The sequence below is a fragment of the Colossoma macropomum genome, unplaced genomic scaffold (assembly GCF_904425465.1).
Source record: "Colossoma macropomum unplaced genomic scaffold, Colossoma_macropomum, whole genome shotgun sequence".
Lineage (NCBI taxonomy): Eukaryota > Metazoa > Chordata > Actinopteri > Characiformes > Serrasalmidae > Colossoma > Colossoma macropomum.
This window is the reverse complement of record NW_023494794.1, coordinates 5,284,929-5,309,520: the sequence shown is the minus strand read 5'-3', so window position 1 is coordinate 5,309,520 and position 24,592 is coordinate 5,284,929. Positions and strand designations below refer to the sequence as shown.

At 37.8% G+C, this 24,592-nt stretch overlaps 1 protein-coding gene across 3 annotated transcripts in view; it reads left to right on the top strand.

Annotated features, from left to right (window-relative positions):
- Positions 1-2,328: 2,328 nt before the first annotated feature.
- arhgef28a (Rho guanine nucleotide exchange factor (GEF) 28a) overlaps positions 2,329-24,592 on the top strand; it is a 129,554-nt gene continuing 107,290 nt past the window's right edge. For all 3 annotated transcript variants that reach the window (XM_036579946.1, XM_036579945.1, XM_036579943.1), the window contains exons 1-2: positions 2,329-2,518; positions 14,831-14,882. In XM_036579946.1, coding sequence (XP_036435839.1) covers positions 14,850-14,882 — 33 coding nt within the window. In that variant the 5' untranslated portion in view covers positions 2,329-2,518; positions 14,831-14,849. The remainder of the gene's footprint in view (positions 2,519-14,830; positions 14,883-24,592) is intronic.

The following is a 24,592-nucleotide window of genomic DNA, read 5'->3' as shown; positions in this document are numbered from 1 at the left end:
TCAGGTGTGCTTCTGCTTTGTAAAAATGTAAACCAGCCACCACAGACAACATTGAGCCGAATTGATTTGTAGCGACTGAAGGAGATTTCAGTTCATTTTTAGATTTGGTGGAATAATTGGAACAGAGAGGACTCATACATGACTTATATTTCACTTTCAACCAAAAGCCGTGACAAGTGCTGCTTTGTGGGACAATAGTGCTCTATATCATGTTGTCATGTAGACACATAGATCTTTTCTTGCTGCAAGTTAATTCGTTTTCAGGGTCAATATCTGAGCTGCTGATTGTTTATAGTGTTTATAATGGTTGAACTGTGGCTGAGATGCAGCTATTGTGTTTGGTGATATGACTGGTATGGAATTAAGTAGAATTGTGGTGTAACTGCTGTCCTATAGATTGTTTTTGGGGGAGGGGGGTGGGAGTGCACATGACGTTGCAGTGCATGTTGGGGATTGTAGTGAAGTGCATTGTGAAACAGGCTACATTCATAGAAAATCAAAATTCTTTTTGCAGTCTGGGTAGGATTGTGCCCGTGAGCCTCGTGTTTGACATAGAGGATCTAGAATATCTTTTGAGCAATACGTTGGTTCATACAGTAGCCTAAAATGACCGAACTGCAAAAACAGCAAAGCCACACATTGAATTGATCATTATGACATGTAAACAGTAAAACACACCAAAACAGACAGACAAACAAACAAACAAACAAACAAAAAACCCACTGAAAATCCAGAAAATTCACAAATCAGGTTCAAAAAGCATATTTGAATTGTCAAATATGTAAAAATTGGGTTTTTTTTTGCTTTTTTGGTCACTATTTGACAACCCAATCTAATGGCTTGTACTAAAGGTCACACTTGCGTTTTTGTGTTTTTGTTTCTAAAACATGCAGAGAAACTCTGGGGACAACCATGACATTTTGGACTGAATGTGGGTGGAAATGTAGACTTATTAGCATGTGAACAAACTGAGAGTGAAATTTTTAAACCAATGGTGGTGCTCAAAATTGAGTAAAGAATAAATGAATGTGGTGCTCAAAATAGGAGGCGATATTTTGCTGATCAAAATTATCCAATGGATAACAAGTTAGTGTATTGATGTAGCACAAGCTAGCATGGCTAACTCCAAATAAGAGCATAGACGTGTATTGCAAAACATTACCTCTTGCAAGGAAAAACTGTTCTGTAAGCTAAAGATTGCATTTCTCTAGCTAGCTCCTTTTGCTTGTGGTATTGATTGTTCTCTGGATGGTAAAAGAGGACAGACTAGAGGGCTGAGTTTTAAAGGGGTGTACCAATGTTCACCCTGGTAGTGTGAACTTGGGACAGGTTCTAAATCTCTGGCCTTCTTCAGACTTGCAGACATACAGACTTAATGTGCTGCATTACCAAGAAAGTCCACAGGGCTGGAGGGGGCTAATTTTTACAAACTTTTAGAGGGTCTGCTTGGGATGCAGACTTCAGTAGGAATTGCGTTTGTAAGTTACCCAACATTCATAATGAAATGAATGTGACAACAAACGAAAGCAAAACATTAAAAAATAAACATATTTAAAAATGCAGATTTGAATGCAACTTTTGTAACTGCCAATAATTTAAATTTAGGGTCTAAAACAGTTTTTTTACTTTTCATTTAGAGGGGAATTCAACCAATTCAGAATAAAATTGGTTGAATTTCTCTTTAAACATTTCGGTTAAGAGATTCTACGCAGCTCATTTAGGGTGAAATGGGAAACTTCAGTCTAACAATCGTGAAGGTGTTTTAGACAAGCGGCTGCAGGTCTTTAATCACGTGACTCGGTGTTCTTGTTTGTTGTTGGTCTCCGCTCTCCGCAGCGCGGCCGTTGCTGGGGGGCGGGGCCATCACACCCGGCGTCGCCGAAACGGAGACGCTGGCTGGCTACGTCTGACTCGTAAACCTTTCATTTGAACCGATTCTTTTCAATAACTCAATCGAAATGATTCCAGGTTGATACAGATCAAAACCTCCTAGCTAATCTACATGATCTTTCACAATTTAACCTCGAGTATATCATACAACCACAGACTGCAACACATGAAAACATATTATCATTAATTTTCTCTCCATAGAGCGGAGCTGGTTCCTTTATCAGTGGTGCATTACGACCCCGTTCGTGAGTGGACATCGTGGACATCAGACTCGATCGTTAAAAATCCATCGTTATTCAATGGAAAAGATGAGATAATGACTTGTGAATCAATGAACCGTTGTTCGATTCACTGAATCAGTCAGTCTGGAAGAATCGGTTCTGTGAACCGAATCGAACGTCTCATCATTAGACGCTGCTAGTCGCCCGCAGTTTCACATCCACGACGCAGGGCTGAGAACGCCGGCCGGCTGGTTGTGAGAGCAGAAGCTGTGGCGGACAGTACAGACCGCTGTTCTTAACGTTGTTCAACCACAGCCGGGCCGACTCTCTTTTACTGAAGTTGGATTTTCCACAACGGCTAATTTTACTGGTGCAGGTTTGAAAACTTTCCCGGCGTGTGTCTGGAGGTGAGTGACTTCTCTGTCTGTCCTCCTTCTCTGACGAACTGCTCAGGTGCTCTCACGGTAGGCTAACTCCGTGAAGTAGCATCTTCTCATATTACTGATAAAGTGTCCTAAAACTTTTCGAGGCTGATATTTTATGCCGAGTGTTGAATGTGGTCGGCTAACGTGATGAAGAAGCGTGGTTGTAGGTAATGACATGAAGCCGTTTACACAAACGCTACTGAAAGCTGTGTGGTGGCTGACAAGTGGCAGCCATGGGAACTGTGGTACTCGTGTTTACCTTTCTCTGTGTTTGTGTTTTTGCCTTTCATGCATGTCCAATAAGTTGTTACAGAATAATTGAAACATTTGTTCTGTTATTGTAACTTTACAAGCCTATTTTTGCTCGTTTGTTCAGCTGAGTTGAATTGCAAACTGCCACTAATGTTGGAAGATGAGAGCGGTTGGCTAACGTTACCATAACCCGTTAACGTCTGTATCTGAAATGTTAAAGGGTCAATATCTTACATTTTTTCTTGTATTTTATTTTCTTCCCCTTTAGATCCACTTCTAACGTTATTGGTATTTTTATGTACCAAAACCGGTCACAGTTAATTTTTTACATGACCATTCCCACCTCTCTTTATGTCTTTATCTCTAAACAGGCTGGTTTTGTTACTGTAGCTTTAAGGCTGCTGTATATAAATGATCTGTTCTGATTGGCTTCTGTCTCATTCAAACAGCAGTCAGGGCTGAAACACTCCTTATAACTTCAGTGTGAGTGGGTGGGGCTTAGCTGCTGGCCCTTAGCTGCTGGCCCTTTAAATTTCCTTTGGTCCATAGGCCTATGTTCTCAACAATTATCTGAGCACAAATCAGACACTTTAAAGGGTGGGCAAGATTACAGTATTGATAAATTACAACACTATGCTTTCCTGAGGATACCATGGACATCGTCAGTAAAGAATGCTGACCAAATACATGTTTCATTGCTCAGTATGTAAAACACTGAATAAGAATCATTGTACTTGTAGTTTTTGCCAGTATATTTTAAATGAGGCACAGCTTGTGAATTCTGTCTGTTTCAACGTATCAAACCTCAGAAATAATTTCTTCAAGTATTGCGATACTGTATTTTTTTCCACAACCTTTCAAATGGATCAAAGCATATCCTATGGCTAAAAATATGATTGAAATATGAAATGATTGGAAAAATATGATTTTATTCACCTCTCATATTAAATTTGTTTTCTTTTCATTACATAGGACTACTGATTTTAAAGGGCCTGTATTCTCCATTTTTATTATTTTCTGCCCTCCCCCTCACACCGAGGTCAGCTTATATATAATGTTTGGGTTTATGTACCAAAAACAGTCATAGTTAATTTATACATGACCATTTCTCCAACACTCAATTTCTCCTTTATATCACTGTACCTTTAAGACTGATGTATGTAAATGCTCTGTTCTGATTGGCTGTCCTTTTCAAAAAGCAGTCCAGGCAGAAACACTCCTTATAACCTCAGTGTCTATGGGTGGGGCTTAACAGCTGTAGACTGAATAGGAATATATATGTTAATGAGTTTGTTTTCATAACATCACAAAAAGACTGAATTCAAACTATCAGCCATCAAATGTCCAGATTTAAAGACCTTTGATATAAAATTGCGTCACTTTAGACCCATCAGAACAAGTTGAGTGACATTTTTTTTTTTACATACTAAATTTAAATGTTAGCCAAGAATGGGCTTAATGCCAGTACCAGCCAGTGCCACTGTTATATGGTCAGCAGGGTCATACGTTTTAAAACCTTACATTTTCTTAACACCTCTCAGTGGCTTCAATGGGAATTTCGGCTAGGCAGTGACATTATTCTAGGGACCCCACAGGGAATTGTTATGGAGGCTGATATTCATTCCATACCAGCTAATAGAGATGTAGCGCCTGGTGATATTCTTTTGATGAGTTTAAGAGGATTTTCTCTGAAGCTCAGCTCACTTGGACTCCCTGTTCATCTGGCAAATCTCACTTTGATGTGAGTGATATTAAGAAAAAGGATTATATCAGATGCCATGGATTGCAGAATTAGATCATTGCCTGGTTACTCTAGTTTGCAAAAGGCCATGCATGACGCACCTTTCAGAGTCTTTGAATTATATTTTAAGCTAGAGCTCTTAGGGGCAAATTTACTAAGAGAGGCGATATTTACTGACCTTCTACCAACACTTTGCTTTGGTGCAGGTGGCCAGTTTAGTGCGGTATCTACTAAGAATGTCCATGCAAACAAACACAGGTGCAACTTCATTATTAACATATGACCAGTGCAATACAACCATGTGTTTAACTCGCATGCTTTTTATGTGAAAGCCTGTTTCTACTATATATGAGGGGAAAAGAAGTTTCACGTTCAAACTTTGACTCATTCGGTCAAAATAATGACTTATTTCCTCAATATTTTGACTTAGTACGTCAAAGAATAATGACCAACTTTGAACTATTGTTTATTACTTTCTGTTATGGAAGAACCTTTTTGTTTTTGGCAGGTGGGAAGAGCTAAACTTGTTCTGTTTGGAAACTGTGTGAAATTGTAAAATCCCTCTTTAGTTTCACTGAGCACACTCAGGTCTTTTTGGAATTGTATAGTTTTAATGTAACCTCTTGGCTTTGTGCAGTACCTAAAACATAGTACATATGCACAAAATATTAGGAAATAGCCTTTTAAAACATCATTTTTTTAAAAACCATTTGGCTTGTTTTTTATTTCCTTCATCAAATTGAGAATATTGTGGCATGCATGGCAGGCGTTTACAAGTTTTTTTCCTTCAAAAATAAGTAAATGTTTTAGAAGAAGTCTCTGTTTTCTCTCTGAAAGCAAACAATTGCAGCCATGTTAGTGGAAAAAGTAACACAAGCTTTTCTCAGACGTCAAGCAGTGCCCGTTCAGTATCTACTACCAGTCTTGATAAATTGGCGTACGTCCTGTATTATAATAAACTCCTCCCAATATTCTGCGCTTTGAGAGGGAAACACCTACAAATACATATGTAGTGAGACAAAAGACCAGTGACCACCCCTTAGTCTTATTAGAAGTGCTAAAGTGCCATAAGCAAGGAATAGTATGTAAAAATCTCAATCGGAATGAATTTGCATTTGAATCGGGTCACTTTCTGTATTGCTGACTAACTGGAGCATGCCAGAGAAGGAGACGAGGGCAAAACACAGGGCACTGTGTCTTGATTATCAGGAGAGATTTCACTTCCTCCTTCCTTGTGGCTGTGGCTGTGGCTGTATCCCGTACGGCCTGTGTGGCCTGAGGAAAGGTCTAGAAGCTTAGGAGTGTGCCGTTTTCTCTCTTCCTTACTAAGTTTAGCGAAGAGATAGACTGAAGTTAGGTCTGTGGCCAGTGACAGCTTCTGAAGGAACAGCCTCCAGTGACCGTAAAAGCTCATTTACATAGCAAGACACTACTATTGTCTCACATGAACATAGTTATTTTAAAATATAGTTACTTTTAAACATGTAAGGTGAATTGATGTCCTATATAATAGCATATTCGTTGTACCTAACGTATAGTCATATGCAAAAATTTGGTTGATGTTCTGCTGATTTTCTTGGTGAAAACAGGTGCACATCTTCTACAGAGAGCATACTTCTGCACATTTTAATGCACAATTGCTGTTATAGTTTTTTTTGCTGAATTTAACACACTAGAAAAAAGCAAACCTAATATGCAGCCTGTGCAAAACTTTGGCACACTTTATATTGTATGTTTTTATTTCACAATGATTAAGCTTTAACTTGCATATGATCACTTTTCTCATATGTCTGTTTCAGTGTTAGGGGCAGTCTCAAAATTACCAGCTGAAAAAGTGTTGCTGTTACTTATGTCATAATTATTTATTTTGATGTTGTTCTTATTATTGCTTTGCGTGTAATATAATATTGTAGAAATTAAGAAAAAGATAAGCAATACAATACAATACAATACAATTCTGTTGCAGATTTTAAAGACTTATGATTTACTGCAGTATGTCAGACACTTAGCATGTCACAGTTAATTACTTTTGAAGTTTTTATCTAATGTAGCTTTTACTTGTTCATCCGATTATAATTACTGTGCACAAGTCTTACATGTGGAAGTTTGTCCATTTAAAATGACCGCTCAAGTTTGGCAATGTTCCTGTTGAAATCTTGTTGTTTTATAATGTAATTTTAAATAGAAATGAACAACCAAATAATATCAGTATTACTGATAGCTGTATTACTGATAATGATGGAGTGCTTTAGTCGGTATCAGTACATGCCCTCACAGTAATAAGTGACTAAAGGGAAAAAGGTTAGGTCTGTAATGCATCTTCCTTGTTTGCATTGTATCGTTTATCAGCAAAACTGTAACTGTAAACCGTCTAGACTTTGTCTTCTTAAGTCATCTGAGGAAATTTGGTACATACCTTGTTAGTTGGATGAGGAGGAAGTGCTGTTAGTACTTAGCAAGTCAAATTCAAAGTGACTGCTAGGTATTTCAAAGTCGGGTTGGAATGGCTTTGTGTGTGCTTGTGCTGTACCGATTTGACGTTTTCTTGGCAAGTGTGTAGCTTTTTTATTTTCTCTATTACATCACATGGACATACTCACACACTCCTCACACACTCACTCACACACTCACTTACACACACACACACACACAAATGGCCTTGTAGGTGTAGGTGAAAGCCAGACATGTGGAGAAAACACCCACTGAGGAAGACTGGATAAGGATATAATTAAGGATATAATTGTCAAGTGTATTTTGCAACCTCAAATGCAAAATAAACTAATTATAATTTGAGACGGCACGATACTACCGCTGAAATATTAATTGTTTCTATCTTAAAATCACAATTTGAAAGAGTGCATTATCAAATCACAAGAGCTGCAATTTTAATTAAAGCCTATGTTATCAGCAATGTTGTCATCGTTCATAATTGAAAATTGAACCTAATTAAATAGCTTGTGAACTGCCTGTAGATGAGTTAGACCAATCAAAACCAACCAAATTCCCACATGATGTATACAGAACAACACACACACAACTAACAGGCAGTCTGACTGACAATATCTGATTAAGCTTTATACCCGCAGAAAGCAATATGCCATCTCTAGTCTAATAATTACATTATGTTTTACATAATGTGAAAGATATAGTCACAATATCAATGCATTATGTCTTCATTTATTCTGGTATGCATCTTAATGCCAAACTTGCAATTTTGAGTATCCTTGTTTTGTCTTGTAATAATAGTCATTATTGCAATAAGAAGTTGCTATGATTGACCCACTTTCCTTCCTTCTATTCATTACTTTCTACATTTCCTTTTACTTGTACAGTGGTGTGATCTTTAGCTGATTTCTTTGCAGTGTTAGTGATAGGAATCAGGGGTCACGTTGTGTATAACACAAATATATCCATTTTTCTTACTATCCAAAACCACCAGTGAACCTCCCCTTCCCCTTCTGAGTTTGTTCATGCATTCATTCATTCATTCATCATCTATCATCTTAAACCGCTTATCCTCCTGGGTCGTGGGGGTGCTGGGGCCTATCCCAGCAGTCACTGGCTGGAAGGCAGGAAACACCCTGGACAGGTCGCCAGTCCATCAGGCACTTTATACATACATATATATATGTATGTGTTTGTGTGTGTGTATATATATATATATATATATATATATATATATATATATATATATATATATGTAATTTCATGTAATAACTTTATGTGAAGGAGCTTTCAGAGGCACTACACTCCTCACATGTCTGGCTCCTCTCACCACCACAGTGAACAATTCTAACTCGGCAGTTTTCTCTAGAACGGAGCATTTCACACCAAACCACCCTGAATGACTCTGTTTACATCTCAACCGTTTAATTATTTAGAATTTTTTTTTTTTTATGAAAATCTGTGTTTTCCCCCTTAAAGTTCCCTTTTAAGGTAGGGGGTGTCCAGTTCAAGTGTTTATGAAGGCCTTCATTACCTTGATTAGGTGTGTTAGATTAGGGTTGGACCTCTGCAGGGTGGTAGAAATAAGCACTCAAATGAGCAATCAAAATGGTCTTTTTCTGCTTTGTTAGTTCTTGTCCTTAAACACAGTCGATTTTGTCCCATTATTCAAAAGACAAAATTCTTATTTCTCTTGTTTCCCTTGTTTTTGTTAACACAAGTGAGGTAGTTCAAATATCTGACATTTATTTGTGTTGATAATGGAGCGATATGCACAGACACACACACACACACACAGTCCATCCTGGTCTCATGTAGTTACGCTCATGTAGTTACACTCGTTCACAGGTTTAATTTAATGATAACCTGATTTTTAATTCCTGAAGTCTTTTTCTCTTGCTTTTGCTGTGAAAATGTTGGAAGATGTTTTGTGGATGTTTCAGGTACTACAGATACAGATCAAATTGTGCTTAATTTTTGACAAAATCTCTTTTTATTATTATTTTTTTTCCTGCTGACCTTCAGAGTGCTTTTCACAAGTCAAATCCTAAAGAATAAAATCTTGTCCTCACATGAAATACGTTACGTTAAAGAAGAATGATGTGTTCGGATTTCCAATTCATTCTGACTTCAAGGTTAAGACTTAACTGTAGTCATACTGCATTATATATGACATAACATGAAACTATGGTATAAGAGTTTGGTCAGTTTCTCTGTCTTCTTATAATGTACCCGATGTCCGTGTGCCATTATGTTTTAATAGCATGTGGAATTTGAGAGTCTCGCCAAAGTCAGGTCAGTTTCCCTAAGAGAAATTGAAGTCAGCATGGATTGCTCAGTTTGCCCCTCTCTTCGCATCAGCTTTTTGCCATTTCTTGTTCTCTCTCTCTCTTACTCACACACAGACACACACACACACACACACATTGTACCTACACCAATTTTGAACAGGGTACCTAAAGAAATACATCTACATCTGTTAACACATGACTGAGTGCCAAGGACAGTAGTTTTGTTGTGGTTAGCAGAGAACAGAAAACCTGTAGACCTAAAACACACAGTAGAAGCCAATGGGCATGTGCTATGACAGGTTTTCTGTTCTTTTTGTAAGTATAGGGAAATGTGTTGAGACTGTCTGTGATAATTTGTTGTAAACTAAAGAGGCAACAGCTACAGATTAAGTTAAAAAATACTGAAGTATCTGGGCTGCCGGGATGGTGAAAATTCCAGGACCTGGCCTATTTTCATTTTGAAACAGAAGTGTAGCATTGGCTTTATGGCAGGTACATCATAAAAGCTCTGATAACAACCCCTAAATCATTCTAAGACCATCCAGGTGAGACAGAATCTGTGTGCAGATTATGTTTGCGTGCCATATAATGTTGTATTGACCCTCAGAACTGTGAGAAAGACTGACAAAGCCCCAGCAATTCCCCTGGATGGATTCTCTTCTCACATACTCCAAGAGCAGTTCTTGGAATATCAGTGTAGGTTATCCTCTAGATCCTTGAGCTGAAAGCACAGCATATTTTTTTTCAGATGATTTGAAGTGGTTTTCATTTCATTGTTTTGCCTCTGTAACAGTGTTTAACCATCTAATCTGAAGATTAGAAGTGATTTTTCTCTAAGCTTTAGCCTAAATGTTGTACTAAAGAGGGACAGGTGCTTTCTTTCACTGTCTTGTGACCCCCACATTCGTGTCAATGTGTTAGATTTCTCCACCTGTGGTGTTGATATCTGTCTCAGTTGACATCACCATGCAGTAATAATGAGATGGTTGGATGGTGGCATGTGTGTTAGTATGTGAGTGTGGATGGTCACATGACTGGTCAAGTTACAGGTGTCAAGAGAATATGACAAAGTAACAATGCAACTTAAAATAAAAGGAAATTGCATTGTTGGGTGATTCCATAACTGGTTGCAAGTTATCCCTAAACTCTTAAACCTAAAGTTACACTCTTAAAAATGAGACTTCATTTTTCGTCATTTCACTTAGATCATTAACTTAATGATGCACCGATCTGACACTACCAATACTGACTGGAACAGGTATCAGCCAGACTTAATCGACCCGCTATCACTGTTTTTTTTTTTAAACACAATTGCTCTAATGTGTCGTTGTGTTTTTATGAAAGGAACTGAATGCACAACATACAGTTGTATGCAATGTTTGGGCACCGTGGCCATATTACGTATTTTGTTGATTTTTAAAGAAAAAAAGTAAGCACAACCTTTGCAGCAAACTGTTAAAATTTTCAAAAATCTTTTAACAAATAACATTTGTTCGCAAATGTGAATGCACAGTTATTTTAGATTTGCTAGGGTTAGCGATTGTCTCATTTGTATTAGTGGTGCTGAGGTAAATCACCCAACATAACTTAAAAAGTAGAAAAAGAATAAATTAGAAATTGTGGCATGTGCAGAAGTTTGTCAGAGCATAATAACCCAGTCAATTCTCTAACTCCGCAAACCTTGTGCTAACCCTCAGCAACTATGGGTTCATCTAAGTAGCTGGCTGATGGTCTCAAAATGAAACTAATTGATGCCTACAGAGCAGGGGAAGGCTATAAAAAGTTAACGTGCTTTCAGCTTTTCCTCTGTCTGAAATGTCATTAAGAAATTTCAGTTAAAGGGAAAAGTAAATGTTAAGGCAAGATCTGTAAGACCAAAAAAACTCTCCAATAGAACTTTTGTGAACTGGCCGGAAAGGCAAAGCAAAACCCCCATATGACAGCAAAGGACCTGCAGGAAGGTTTAGTCGACACAAGTTATGGTGCACTGTTCTAGTATGCTGTGTTTCTTGAACAAACCTGATCTCCGTTGAAGAGCGATCAGAAGGAAACTTTACCTGCAACCTCATAACAAAAATCAATGTCTGAAGTGTGCAAAGCAACATGTAGATAAGCCAGAGGCATTTTGGAAACACATGCTGTGGACTGGCGAGGCAAAATTGGAATTCTTTAGCTACAATCACCAAAGTCATATTTGGAGAAAAAAGCTGAATTTGAAGAACACCTTGGCAAATGTTAAGCAATAGCATGGATCTGCTATGTTTTGGGGTTTTTTTCTTCTGGTGGAAATCCAGAAAATCAGTATTGTCTCACATGATGGGTAAAATTAATCCTGTGTAAGTACAACAAAGATCAGTCGCATACATGTGATAGATGTGTGCATGTGTGTACGTCATTCAGATATATTGTGAAGCTGCTTCTGTTTTTTTTCCTCCACAGTTAAAATAACAATTTTTGTTACACTTATTGAGATTAATACTTTTAGAAGCGTTTTATGTTGTTTTTAATCTTGGTGCTAAGAAAATGCAATTTGTGCCACAACAGCATCAGTACTGCATGTTAAGTTTATGTACAGCCATGAATGTACACTATATGGACAAAAGTATTGGGACACACTTCTAATTATTGAATTCAGGTGTTTCATTCAGTCCCATTGCCACAGGTGAATTAAATCAAGCACCTAGCCATCCAGTCTGCCTTTAGAAACATTTGTGAATAGGTCGTTCTAAAGAGCTCACTGAATTCGAGCGTGGTACTGTAATAGGGACGCCACTGTTGCAACAAGATAGTTCGTGAAATTTCTTCCCTCCTAGATATTCCACGATTAACTGTGAGTGGTATTATTGAAAAGTGGAAGCGTTTAAGGAACCATAGCAACTGAGCTGTGGTAAAGCAAGGTCCATAAAGACTTGGTTGGGTGTCCATTTCCTGATTTGTGCAGGTCTACAGCCTTTTGTCACACATCATTGCTGTATTATCTAGTCTTTCTCATTGTGATGGTTGACTAAGGGAATTTGACCTGTGTGTCACCTCATATTTCTACCTCAGTGAAACAGGAAGTCATGGCTGATCATTTGTTCCTAGTCACTCAAGTGAACTATATAAAATATGATCAGGAATATACTTTAGTTAGATTTCACTCAATAGCATTTCCAGGGGTGTCAATGATTTTGGCACACAGATTTGAGAAAAATATTTATTTCATTTAGTTTTTTTTTCATTTAAAAGGTTAGATTTTTGTTAGTATTTTGAATTAAAGATAAAAAGGATGAGTTATAAAGGCAAATGTTTTTACAGCCCAGTTGGCTCATGTTTACCAGGGGTGCCAATGTAGGCAAAGTTTGCCTGCAACCATAAAAAGAAATTGGACGGATATTGGATTGGATTGCATTAAATCATAAATATGCTGTCAGTTCGATTCAGGTAACAATATGGGTGGTGTTTCTCCAGAATATCTTGTCTTATGTTTGGATCGTCAGGCTGAATGGCTTGTTCATGATTCCTGTAATTGCATTCATCCATTTTCAAAACATGTCCAAAATAAGATTCAGTTTGATTATCTCGTCCTTGAGTGAGTTGCTAGGCTTGATTTTTGCGAGGATCCATTCATATGTTTTCTTTGCTGCTCATGTTGTTCTTAAAAGTCTTCACCCACCTCCAAAGACATCAACATTTTTTTCCATCTTGCTTGTTTATTGTCCAACTTTCACTTCTTTAAAGAGTCACAGAGAAGACCATTGCATGGACCAATCTTCAAGTTCCAATCTTCGCTTGTAGAGCCCTTCGTCTTTGTTCTGCCGAGTGCCAGTCTGTGTCGTATTTCTTGAGTGCTGTGTCCCGAACTTTTTGCATTTATTCTTTAGGCCATATATAAATACAGCTTTTTTTCCTGTTTATTACATTCATTATTTAAAAATATGTCTGCCTGTATTTTATTTATTAATTTGTTTGCTTATTCAGCTGGTACAGAACTCAATAATAATCTCAAATGATCAGAAATCTGTGTGTGTGTATTAATTTGTCCTGAATGCTGCACATAGTTGTTTGAGCTTGCAGTTTGCATTGATGCATTTTGTAATGTCAAACACCCACGAGTCCTGCAACACTTTACAAAATGCATTGTTCCTCTGGATTTGTATTAGGCTTAATGCTGCATTCAGGTTAGTTTTTATTGAATATGTTTTAGATGCTGGATGATTTTGCTTAGCATCCATTTTGATAGGCTGTTTAAATATCAAAATTAGAACTGTAGTGTAATGTAAGTTGGCTGTATTGGTCAATAATGCTGGACGGTGTAATGCAACAAAAAAGGGATGAGTCTTGTTTGCAATGACTCTGGGTAGCGCACTATGCAAATACATTTTTTTATGCAAATGAAGTTATTTTAAGAATGTGAAAACTTGTGCGATTTACATCCATGGTTGCGAGACTGTAACATTGGCAAAAAATGTCTTGTGGGTAAACCTTGACCCTTACAAGTAGTTAGAAAACATTGGACCAACTTAGCTATGCTCTGCTTGAAATGAGAGCACTGATTGGACAAAAATAAGATGAACAAAATAAACCATGACGTTACATTTTGCTATCAGGAGACTTTATCAGATGGTCAGCGATTATGGCTAGCCCACTCAATTATGTGACGCAAATAATATTAGTTTTCGTTCTACCACCGGCAAGATTAAAACTAATTCTCCTAACTGCATTTTTGTTTGTTTTGGCAACCGTTTTAGTTGCAGCCTGCTTCGCTGTCTGACTGAATCCGCAGTGGGGATTTGACCTAATTAAAGGGAATGCCAGATGACCCTATGAGTCAGCAAATAATATTGAAAGAGAGCAAAGTTGTAGTGTTGTATTAGATTCTTAATTGCAAATGCCGTTTTGTCTGGAACTGGGCTTAAAGTAGACAAAACGTGTTTTGTGAGTCTTTCCAGTGCGCCTATGACAAATTAAAGGCCTGCTCTCTGCTGTGGCCTTTTTGTTCTTTTGTGTACTATTTGCATTCTCTGTCTCTCTCTCTCTCTCTCTCTCTCTCTCTCTCTCTCTCTCTCTCTCTCTCTCTCTCTCTCCAGTTGAATGTCACGTTTTGTTTTAAGTGAATAGACATTTGTCCTCACAGTGTTTTCCTAACCGGCCTCCATCTTTGGTGCATGTGGCTAAGCTTTGTGTATGTGGCGTAGGCCGAGTTTAACTAACACTGTTTTTCTGCAAATGCATCTGGTTGAGCAGGTATGTGTGTGTGTGTGCACAAATGATGGTGATCGCACTGTATTACTCAGTTTTAAAGTATTGATTCAAATCTATTGTCCTGCTGAATCAGCAGGGATTAGTTGGCAGTTTTCTTGATGATGATGCATATTTTCAATTCTCTGACTGCTCTCTTTTACAGGGAGAAACAGAGCCTGATGGACACACCCACTTATATACAGTGTCTCCCACACTTTTCTATTCATTTAATGTTACTTCATTAGAAAAATCTTTTAAATATAACATAAAAAAAACGTATAACACCCACCCCCCCCCACACCACTTGTGGCCTACACTGAGCTGAGTGTGTTGTCTTCGCAGATGACGGTATGATGATCTGATGGAGCTGATCAGAGAAGAGGTGCCTCTTTATGTGAGTATCAGGAACTTCTTTACTTTTCTTCAATTCCATTTTAAGCCTAGGGCCTGATGGAAGGGTAATGTGAAAAGGTGGAAATAATTAAGAACAGAGGATTTGCTTGAATATATAAATGTAAACAGTGAAAGTGAGTAAATAAATTTGCTTGACTTCATCAATTTCTCAATTCATGGATTTGTACAACTGTTTACTTGTATGTTTTCTAGATGTTTATTCTCTCATGCTCGCTCGCTCGCTCTCTCTCTCTCTCTCTCTCTCACTCTCGCTCACTCCGCTCTCTCTCTCTCTCTCTCGCTCGCTCTCTCTCTCTCTCTCTCTCTCTCTCTCTCTCTCTCCCTCTCTCTCTCTCTCTCTCTCTCTCGCTCTCTCTCTCTCTCTCTCTCTCTCTCTCTCTCTCTCTCTCTCTCTCTGTCTCTCGCTCGCTCGCTCGCTCCCTCTCTCTCTCTCGCTCGCTCCCTCTCTCTCTCTCTCTCGCTCGCTCCCTCTCTCTCTCTCTCGCTCGCTCTCTCGCTCGCTCCCTCTCTCGCTCGCTCCCTCTCTCTCTCTCTCTCTCGCTCGCTCCCTCTCTCTCTCTCTCGCTCGCTCCCTCTCTCTCTCTCTCTCTCGCTTGCTCCCCCTCTCTCTCTCTCGCTCGCTCACTCGCTCTCTCGCTCTCCTCGCTCGCTCGCTCTCTCATGTGAAATTCTACCCTTTTCAGTCTTTTGTTTCTTTGTTCTCCCGGGATCTGTCCTTTCATTCCGTCTGCTTGCCAAATGACAGCACTCATTTATTTGAGGGTTTTACCTGTGTGTGTGTGTGTGTGTGTGTGTGTGTGTGTGTGTGTGTGTGTGTTATAAGGACAGAAAGGCAAATTCTCATGAATAATATAATTGTTGTTTCATACATTAATGAAGTAATAGAAAAGTGATTGATGTATGCTGACAGTACACCCTTTAAATTGCACTGGGACAGGCTAAGATTGTCACAATACCAGATCTTTGACTTTGAAATAGTGCTGGGCGATACATTGTTTATACCAGTAGCCTGTGATCTTGCTTTTCAGTTTTGTTTTGCAATATATTGCAGATAATGAGCATTACATCAATGATATACTGCCCATTATAAGTGGCATTCCTGTTGCTAAGCAGTTTATTTTTAATTTTTACATTTTATTTTGTGAAATACGCTCATGATATCCATGATCTCACTGCAGATTTTCAGTGTTTCAGATTGGTTTGAAAGAACAAAATCTAAGGCTGGCCTAAGTAATATGAGTAATCTAAGTAACTTGAAAACTCGAGTATCCATTTGTTACATTGGGGTTTGTTGCCTTGTTTAGAGTTTGGAGCTTTCTCTTTAACATTCGAATTCTAGAACACTGTGAGTTCCTGACAATTCAGAGTTAGAGGCTTCAGCAGTGTAGACATATTTATCACTGTGTTGAACAAAACATTTTATGATAAACCAGGAGAAAATGGCACTTGCTTACATAGTCACTCATATACTAGGCTATAAAAGTCATGTCATACCCAGCTACAGCTTAGCCACAGCCACAGCCACAGCCACAGCCACACTCCCCCTACAGTTTTATAGTGTCACCCCGCTTCTTACTGGCAATGTTTAACCAGTGAGAAGTAGCCAAATACATGTAAATTTTATAAAGCTTGGCTATAGTATTGACTGTTGAATGACATTCAACTGAAGAAGCATTCTCAGTGACCAGCTTATCCATTGTGAAGCTGAGAGCCAGAGGCCAGCTAATCAGTTTAGGTGATTGATATGAGATACAGACAGTTTTAAATCTAAATTTAGTATAAAACACTGAGAACTTGGTGAGTTATCTCATTTCTGAATGAGATTTATTTCCGTCTGTCAATGTTGTTTCACTTGCGAGTGAACTAGCCTTGCACCACTAAGTTAGCAGTCGAATATGAATTCAGTAAATCAGCTAAAATAACTATGAAAATGTGTCACTAAACAAAGATTTTATAAGATTTACGTCTTGAACTTCGGCATCATCGCTACTGTCAAGGTAAGGGAAAATCCAGTCAGCACCTCTGTCTCTTAGCCTCTTTGGGATGTCCATCACAAAAAGGGATGTAGAAATGTGTTACTGTTTGTTAAAAATTGAAAACTGGAATATTTTCATAACAAAAAACTATGAACATGCTTCAAATTATGGTTAATTATTAAATAGAAATATTGGTTTAATGGTAGTACTCAGGTCCTCCAGTAGTACTCCAACGAGTATTTAAAGCCTGTGAAATGCTGTTCAGGCCAGCCCTAACCAAATACATTAAACAGTAAGCTTCCTTTCTGGAAATGTGCTTTCAGCCTGGTTATCATTTACAGTACTCTGTGAGTTTCCCTTTGCTGTAATTTTAAGAGAAGAAAATGGGACAAAATGGTCCATTTCAGTTTCTTTTAGCATAGAGTAGCAGCACTCAGGAAGCACTCCTTTATCCCGTATCACCCAGCTGTAGTAGTAAAGTTCTTTATACCAAAATAATACTATGGCACAGAAAAATATTTTTTAGCTAACTAACTCAGCTAAAAGATGATAGTTGACTTTTCAGCTCTTTGTAGAACGGAAAACTTAATTTGAAGATAATGTCAGCAAAGTTGGAGTTGCCTGCTTTGTAGTTGTGGGACTTATAAAACTTTTTACATGCTGCTTTTATTGTGTCAGTTGGCTGCCATGTCATTTCATCTGGATATGTTCATCAGTGATGCCCAGACCTTTAGGCTTGGACTAAAAGTTCTACATCAAACCTTTGCATGGTGTAGAGGATCTTTTTAATGTGTTCATCACCCTTGCACATCTTCTTTTATCTAAATGGGTCTTTTTAAAGCACCATCAATTGGAAGACTGTTTACGGGAACTAAAAATGCTTCTTCTTTGGCCTCAAGGACCCCTTTTTGGTACTTTTACTTTGAAGAGTGCAGAGTCATATCAGGACTTAGTCAGTTAAATACTGTAAATGATAAATGTTCATATATCTACATTTATAATAGTGATGAATATAGACATTGCAGACCCTTTCCATTGTGTTCTTTATACTAACTTAACAGGAGGCTTTCTTAACTGATTAAATTGATTGTTTCCATCCTTGAAAGCTCCCATCTGTAATCAGCCGATAGCTGAACAAGAGAAAGCTTCAGTCCAGCTCCGTGGCCTCGGTGCAGAAGAACAGCAGTGTGCAAGGTGTCTGGTGGGTCTATTAGTCTGTGTGGAAGAAAGTGTTATTGCAACTGGATATGTTCAGGGTTTATGGCAGACTCACATAATGTCAACTCACAACTCATGTCTCAATAGACAAATAACCTCATTCACTGGAGCACTTTGTGTGTGTGAGTGTATGTGTGTGCATGTCAGTGTGAAAAATGGTCAGTCTATGCTGTGTTAAATGCTTTCAGGTGTCTTTGAGTTTTCAGTAGGTCAAGTGTTTCCTTCTTTTTCCCCCTTATGCTTTAGGCCTGTGTGGTAAGGTTGAGCTGTTCTGTGTTCACTGAAGTGAAGGACTTGTTCTTTAGTTGGAATATTTTTTTTTTTTAATATACCTGTTAAATTTGCATAGTTTAATGCGTGCTGGATGGCTTACCTCATACATATTGTGGGCCAACCGGTCTACATCCTTATGTGACTTAATTTTTGGCTGGGTATCATAATTAAAAGTTTATTTTTGGTGGAAGGCTCAACCTTTTGACCCCCCCGTGTAGGGCTGGATGATTTGAGGAAAATATCTAATTGCGATTTTGTCTGCGATTTAAATTGCAATTATTTTTATTGTTATTTTGGCCAAGAACACCAGCACAAGGTTACAAGGACAATAAGGAGAGATAGGAGGTAGTCTAAAAATAACATCCAGAGATCTACAAGCCTCCGTAGCTGTACCTAGAGTGGTGTTGCTTAGATCAACAATAAGAACCCTGATGAAACCCATGCAAGAGTCACCAGGAAGAGAAAAGTACAAAACTGCCTGTCTGAGGTTTGCCAGAAACTTACTGGACAAGCCTGAAGAGTTCTGCATGTCTTCTGGTTGGATGAGTCCAAAAACGCTTTGGGCACAACAAGAGGACCCATGTTTGGTGAAAAGCTAACACAGCTACCACCAACAAAGCCTAATTCTTGCTGTAAAGCATGGTGGTGGCAGTGTCCTTGAATGGGGCTGTTGTTCTTACCCTGGTCCTGGACAACAAGACATCACTGAAGGTATCATGACTTCTGAGTGATTGAAGAATGTCAGGTCATCAGTTTGGAAACTCAGGATGGGCAGAGAGTGGGTGTTTCAACAGGACAGTGATCCTAACTCCATTAGAGAATGGCTTTGGAAGGTTCTATGTAATGGATTGTCAAGCCAGAGCCATGACCTGAATCCCATTGAGATTCTATGGCAAGAACTGAAGAGGGCTGTTTATGCAAATCACCCTTCAATCCTTACAGAGCTAGTGGATTTTTGTAAAGAAGAGTGGGAGAAAATCCCTCCAGAAAGACGTCATACTGATTTGGATTACTGAATATAGGAGGAAATGTGTGAAGTTATTGCTGCTGGAAGTGATAATCATGCATTACTGAATGTAAAGGGTTCAAGTATTTTGCACAGAAGAATATCTGGTTAAATATCACAGTCTAAAAACCTATGAGTTCAAATCACTTTTTATGTATCGGGACATCTTTATTTAGGATATTCCTTCTATCAATAAGAATTCAAGTTCACATTGAAGACTTCAAACCCTCCACAAATCAGGAGGCTGAACATTGGGCCATCCCATCTGTATAGGCTGGGCTGATGTCAAGAATAATGACCACATTGAAGTGTAATGATAACAGTATATGGAACAATACATGGCTATGACAAAAATCACCTATACATGAGGCGTTTGCATTCTAACTAATTTTGTTATTTGTGTATACCTAAGTCAATTATTGTATTTTTAGTTACTGCAGGGAAGAAATAAACAGTGCCAAAAAACTGATCTTTTGTTCTCTGTAGATGATGTGCCAACATGATAGTTTGGCAAAGAAATAACAAAACAAAAGTGAACAAAAATAAAAATGCAGTACTTGAGCAGTTTGTTTAAAAAAATACAGGATGTAATGAAAATCCTGGTTGGACAAGCTTTACAAGATGTTTTTTGAAAATTGTAAATTGTAGCACCTGATTTTAGCGTTTTTGTCAAAATACTTATATTTTTATGGATGTAATTTTTTTGTAAAATTTAAATGTAGGCATTCTGTGCTCCAATTTCTTTTTGTGTTTAACAGGATTTTTGCCAATGCTTAGTAAAGCTTACAGAACCTAGCAACAGTTGCTGCAAAAGGACACAGGCTGTGGACAGGTCAGTTAAGGTTCACTGTGCAACAAAAAGAAGAATAGATTTATATAGAGAGAGCCATAAGGCTAAGAAATGGCAAGCATTTGTCCACACAACATAAAAACAAACAATAAAAAAAATCCAACAATCTGTTGTTCTTTTTGTGGTGCAGTGAACCTTAATTGTTGTCATGCAGTTGCATGCGTTTCATTAGGGTTCTTCTTATTGTTGATCTATGCAGCACTACTCTAGATAGAGCTACAGAGGCTTGTAGATCTCTTTGTAGATCAGAGGCTTGTAGATCTGTTATTTTTGGACTACCTCTTATCTCTTTATTATTCTTCTTGTGACCCTATGCTGGTGTTCTTGGCCAAAAAAAACATTAAAAATAATCGGAATTTATATCATAGACTAAACCTCAGTGAAATATTTTCCTCAAATCATTCAGGAGTCTGAGCTGTCCAACAAAAATAAACTTTTAATTATGATACTCAGCCAAAAATTGAGTCACATAAGGGTGTAGACCGGTTGGCCCATAACTGTATGAGGTAAGCCATCCAGCACTCATTAAACTATGCAAATTTAACAGGTAGATAAAAATAGAGACATTCCAACTAAAAAAGTCCCTCACTTCAGTGAATACAGAGAACAGCTCAACCTTACCACACAGGCCTAAAGCATAAGGGGAAAAAAAGAAGGAAACACTTGACCTACTGAAAACTCAAGGACACCTGAAAGCGTTTAACGGAGCACAGACTGACCATTGGCTTTGCCTATATGACTCTGAACTAGTAATTTGTAACTAACAAACAACCTAGGATAATGTTATGATATTATTATATGTTGATCATTTCTTTGCAATTGGAATTCACATTATATACATTATACATTATATACCTATACACAATATATACATATATGCAATGTACCAGAGTAGTGGGAGAAAATATTAGGGTTGGACTGGCTTGAAGATGCGACTAAGCATACGAAAGCGTAGAGTTTGTTTGTCATAAAAGAAATAGAGTTGAGGAACTGCTGTAATCTGCATTTAGCAATCCACTAATGCACTGTGTAAATGTCTCTTTGTTTGACTGTACGCAGGAAGTGTTAAACAGTAGTCATGATAAGGGCAAATGGACTTTGCATGTAAGCATTTGGAGATTTGGACAGATAAGAAATTTCCAGTGCTTTTAAGCGTTTGAGATGGCTGATACAGAAGTCTAACATCTTTGGAGGTTTTTATTTCATTGAACTATCCATTATTTGCCTGGAGCTAGATCACAAACTGGTACAGTGTCTTTCCTTTTCTTAATGTTAGATAAATATCACTTATGCCAGCAATCAGTCACTGTAGTTACTCATACTTGCTCTGAGAAAAAGTTGTTTATAAATGCAATACTTAATGTACTTCAGAACAGGGTTTCTCAACCGCTTGGCCACGGACCACAGGTGGTACTTGGGCCAAACATGTATGTGTGTGAGGGGTGAGGTGTAGTGGTCCTTAGAGGGCTGGCAATGGTGCTTTGTAATAAAAATCATAAAAACAAATGAATTGACTTAACATTTTATATATTTGTATTGTTTTCACATGTCAAACAATATTGTTATAAGCCCTGCAACAGCCGTACACAGCTTTGTCACTTTTCTGCCCTTTTCCTTCCCCCGATGTTTGTTGTCCAATTGTAAGTGGCTGATGGGAAAAAAAAAATGTTGTAAGAACATTCCACGTAATTATCCACCGTTCTGCCCGATTTCTGGTATAAACCAAGCTTATGCTAGCTGAATCAGTTGTTATTTTTGTGTTCACTGATACAGGTCACTTATTGTAGGAACCCAACCATACCTGTGTTGAAAATTTCCCAAAAATGAAACTTGGAAAAGGATCGTTTTTGCTTAAAAAATTATTTATGGGAAATTAGTGCCCACCCTGGAATATGCGAGTGGAGAAATCCTGCTTAAGGAACCACAGAAATGCTGTGATATCCTTTGCAATATACACTCATAACTCAATATTACAAGACCAGAGTTATTTACACATAAGTAATACGAGGTATATGGATGTCCAACCAAGCACAGTCGTATGCAGAAGTCAAGTTATATGTTGTATTGATCAAAACATGTTAACACTACAGCTTAACTTAAACTGAATGATTGCCATTTTTCTGCTAATTTTAGAGCACAGTTTCTTTGCTTAACATATTGGAACATATTGGACCAAGACATAAAATGTGCCATAACTTTTGTACAGGCTGCTTTTTATGTTTTATGTTAAATCCAACAAATGAACAGAAATTGTGCTTTAAAATGTCTCTGTAAAAATCTGTTTTTTGTAGAAAGTCAACAAAACAAGTTATGTATTAGATTTTTTTGTTTCAGACCATCACAGGAAGTCTGACATAGGATATATATCTATTCAAGAAGAACGATCTAACTGTACTTAACACCGTGACTGTAAATTTAGTCTTGTTTCACAGATAGTATTTTTTTAAATGCCAGCCAGTCTGTGTGATTCATAGAAACAGTCTGTCCTGAAGTGCACTGTGATCAAAGAAATTTAATGAGCCATTTTCTCTAATAAGGGACATTGATGACAGCTCTGTTTCAGATTCTTAAGAAGATTATGCCTCAGTCCTACAATCTCAAAGATTTAATTTGGCTCTTGAAGGCAGCAGTTGCTCTTTTTCCGCTCTCACTTTACCTTGCGATCATGCTGCTTAGTCATGTGGCTTGTTCTTTGAACGACATGAAATCCACACGTGAAAATCAATTCATTTGTAAAAGTAGTTCTCAAAATAAAACAGTGAACAACAAATCCTAAAGTATAGATAACTAATAAATTAGCTTGAACCTCTTGATTAAGTTAATGAGATTTGGTTTGTATGCTTTTGTATGGAGCTCTGTGGTAGATCTGCCCAAAACTGATGCCCAGAGACCAAGGTTGTCCAGCACTGGATGACTTAGGAATAGAGATGGCACAGATCTACTGCCAGGAATTGTATTGGGCTGATATCAGCAGAAAATTCTGAATCTGATATTGGAGTCTGATACAATCTAGCCTGAAATAGCACTGACTCACATTGTGTGATGTGATGTTAGTTGTGTTTTTCTTGTGTGGGGTAGTGAAGTATTTGAGCGTACTTTGAAATGCTCCTAAGTGAAGTGCTTCAATTAAAACAGTGCATTTTAAAGCTTAATAGCTTAGTAATTTCCATTAGCTTGTAAATAGGAATTCCTATGTAGTATAATATAACATAGAGCTGACTTCATCGTGTTCTACCTTAAACCTTTAGAAACCTAAAATTTTGGGGAACTTTTTGGTATTTTTGGGTTCAATTACAATTACAGTTGCAATTATAAAGTATTTACATGTGACAGTGACACGTGCCATATGTTATTTTCAGTAGACCCTGGGGTACTCAGATATGCCATTGTTTGACATGTAAATGCTAACAGAAATTTGACATCTTTATGAATTTGGGTCATTTCTGATCTAAAATTTTACCTTACCTGGAGTGTCTGTGAGCTGAAAGTGCAATAATTTTGATGGTGATTCATTCTATTGGTTATTATGAGTAAAAACTAAACAAGCATAAGGTGGATATATATATATATATATATATATATATATATAATTTTCTTTCCCTTTTATTTACTTTCTGTCCTCTTGGATTCATGCTCAATGCTAAAACTCACAGCAAGACAGGCTTTATTTGTAATTACAAATTGAGTTGCACATTTAATATCAGATATTTTTAATACTCAATCAATATAAACTGAAAGCCCTTTGTTCATAATATGAAGACTAAAAGCAGAGATGTAATATAACAGTATCAAATGGGTTTTGGGTGATTTTGGACCTGGATTGCTGGCTGATGGATGGAAGGTGGATGAAATCACTCTGGATGGTGAGTCTGCTGAGTGATCTGTCACACAGTGATGTCACTGTTTTTACCTTTTGTTGGAATATAAAGGCCAAACAGCAGAGCAATAATATCAGGATTTTAGGTGATTTTCCGAGCCAAATTACTCCCTGATGCTGACCCTGATGCTGACATCACAGCACGGCGTCATGCTTGCTAGTTAGGGGCGGGTCTGCTGAATGTCCTGATATGTGGATCATGTTTGTATCTTAAACCGCTCTGAAGTTATGAAGGCTAAAAGTGACTTACCGTTTCGCCCGCAAATTGTCTCTGGGTCCTAAGGGTTAAACATGGACAATTTATTTTTTTTCTTGTGCTTGTATATTTTTTCCAGTGCTTGCCGTATATAGTGACTAGCCAATAATCTCAGATAGCGCCCAAACATTTAACCCTAAGCCCAAGCCCAAGTTATATTCTAGGGCACAAAAATATGATCACAAAAATATTTATTGTTAATATTTATTGTTACTAGCTACTAGCTGAACACAA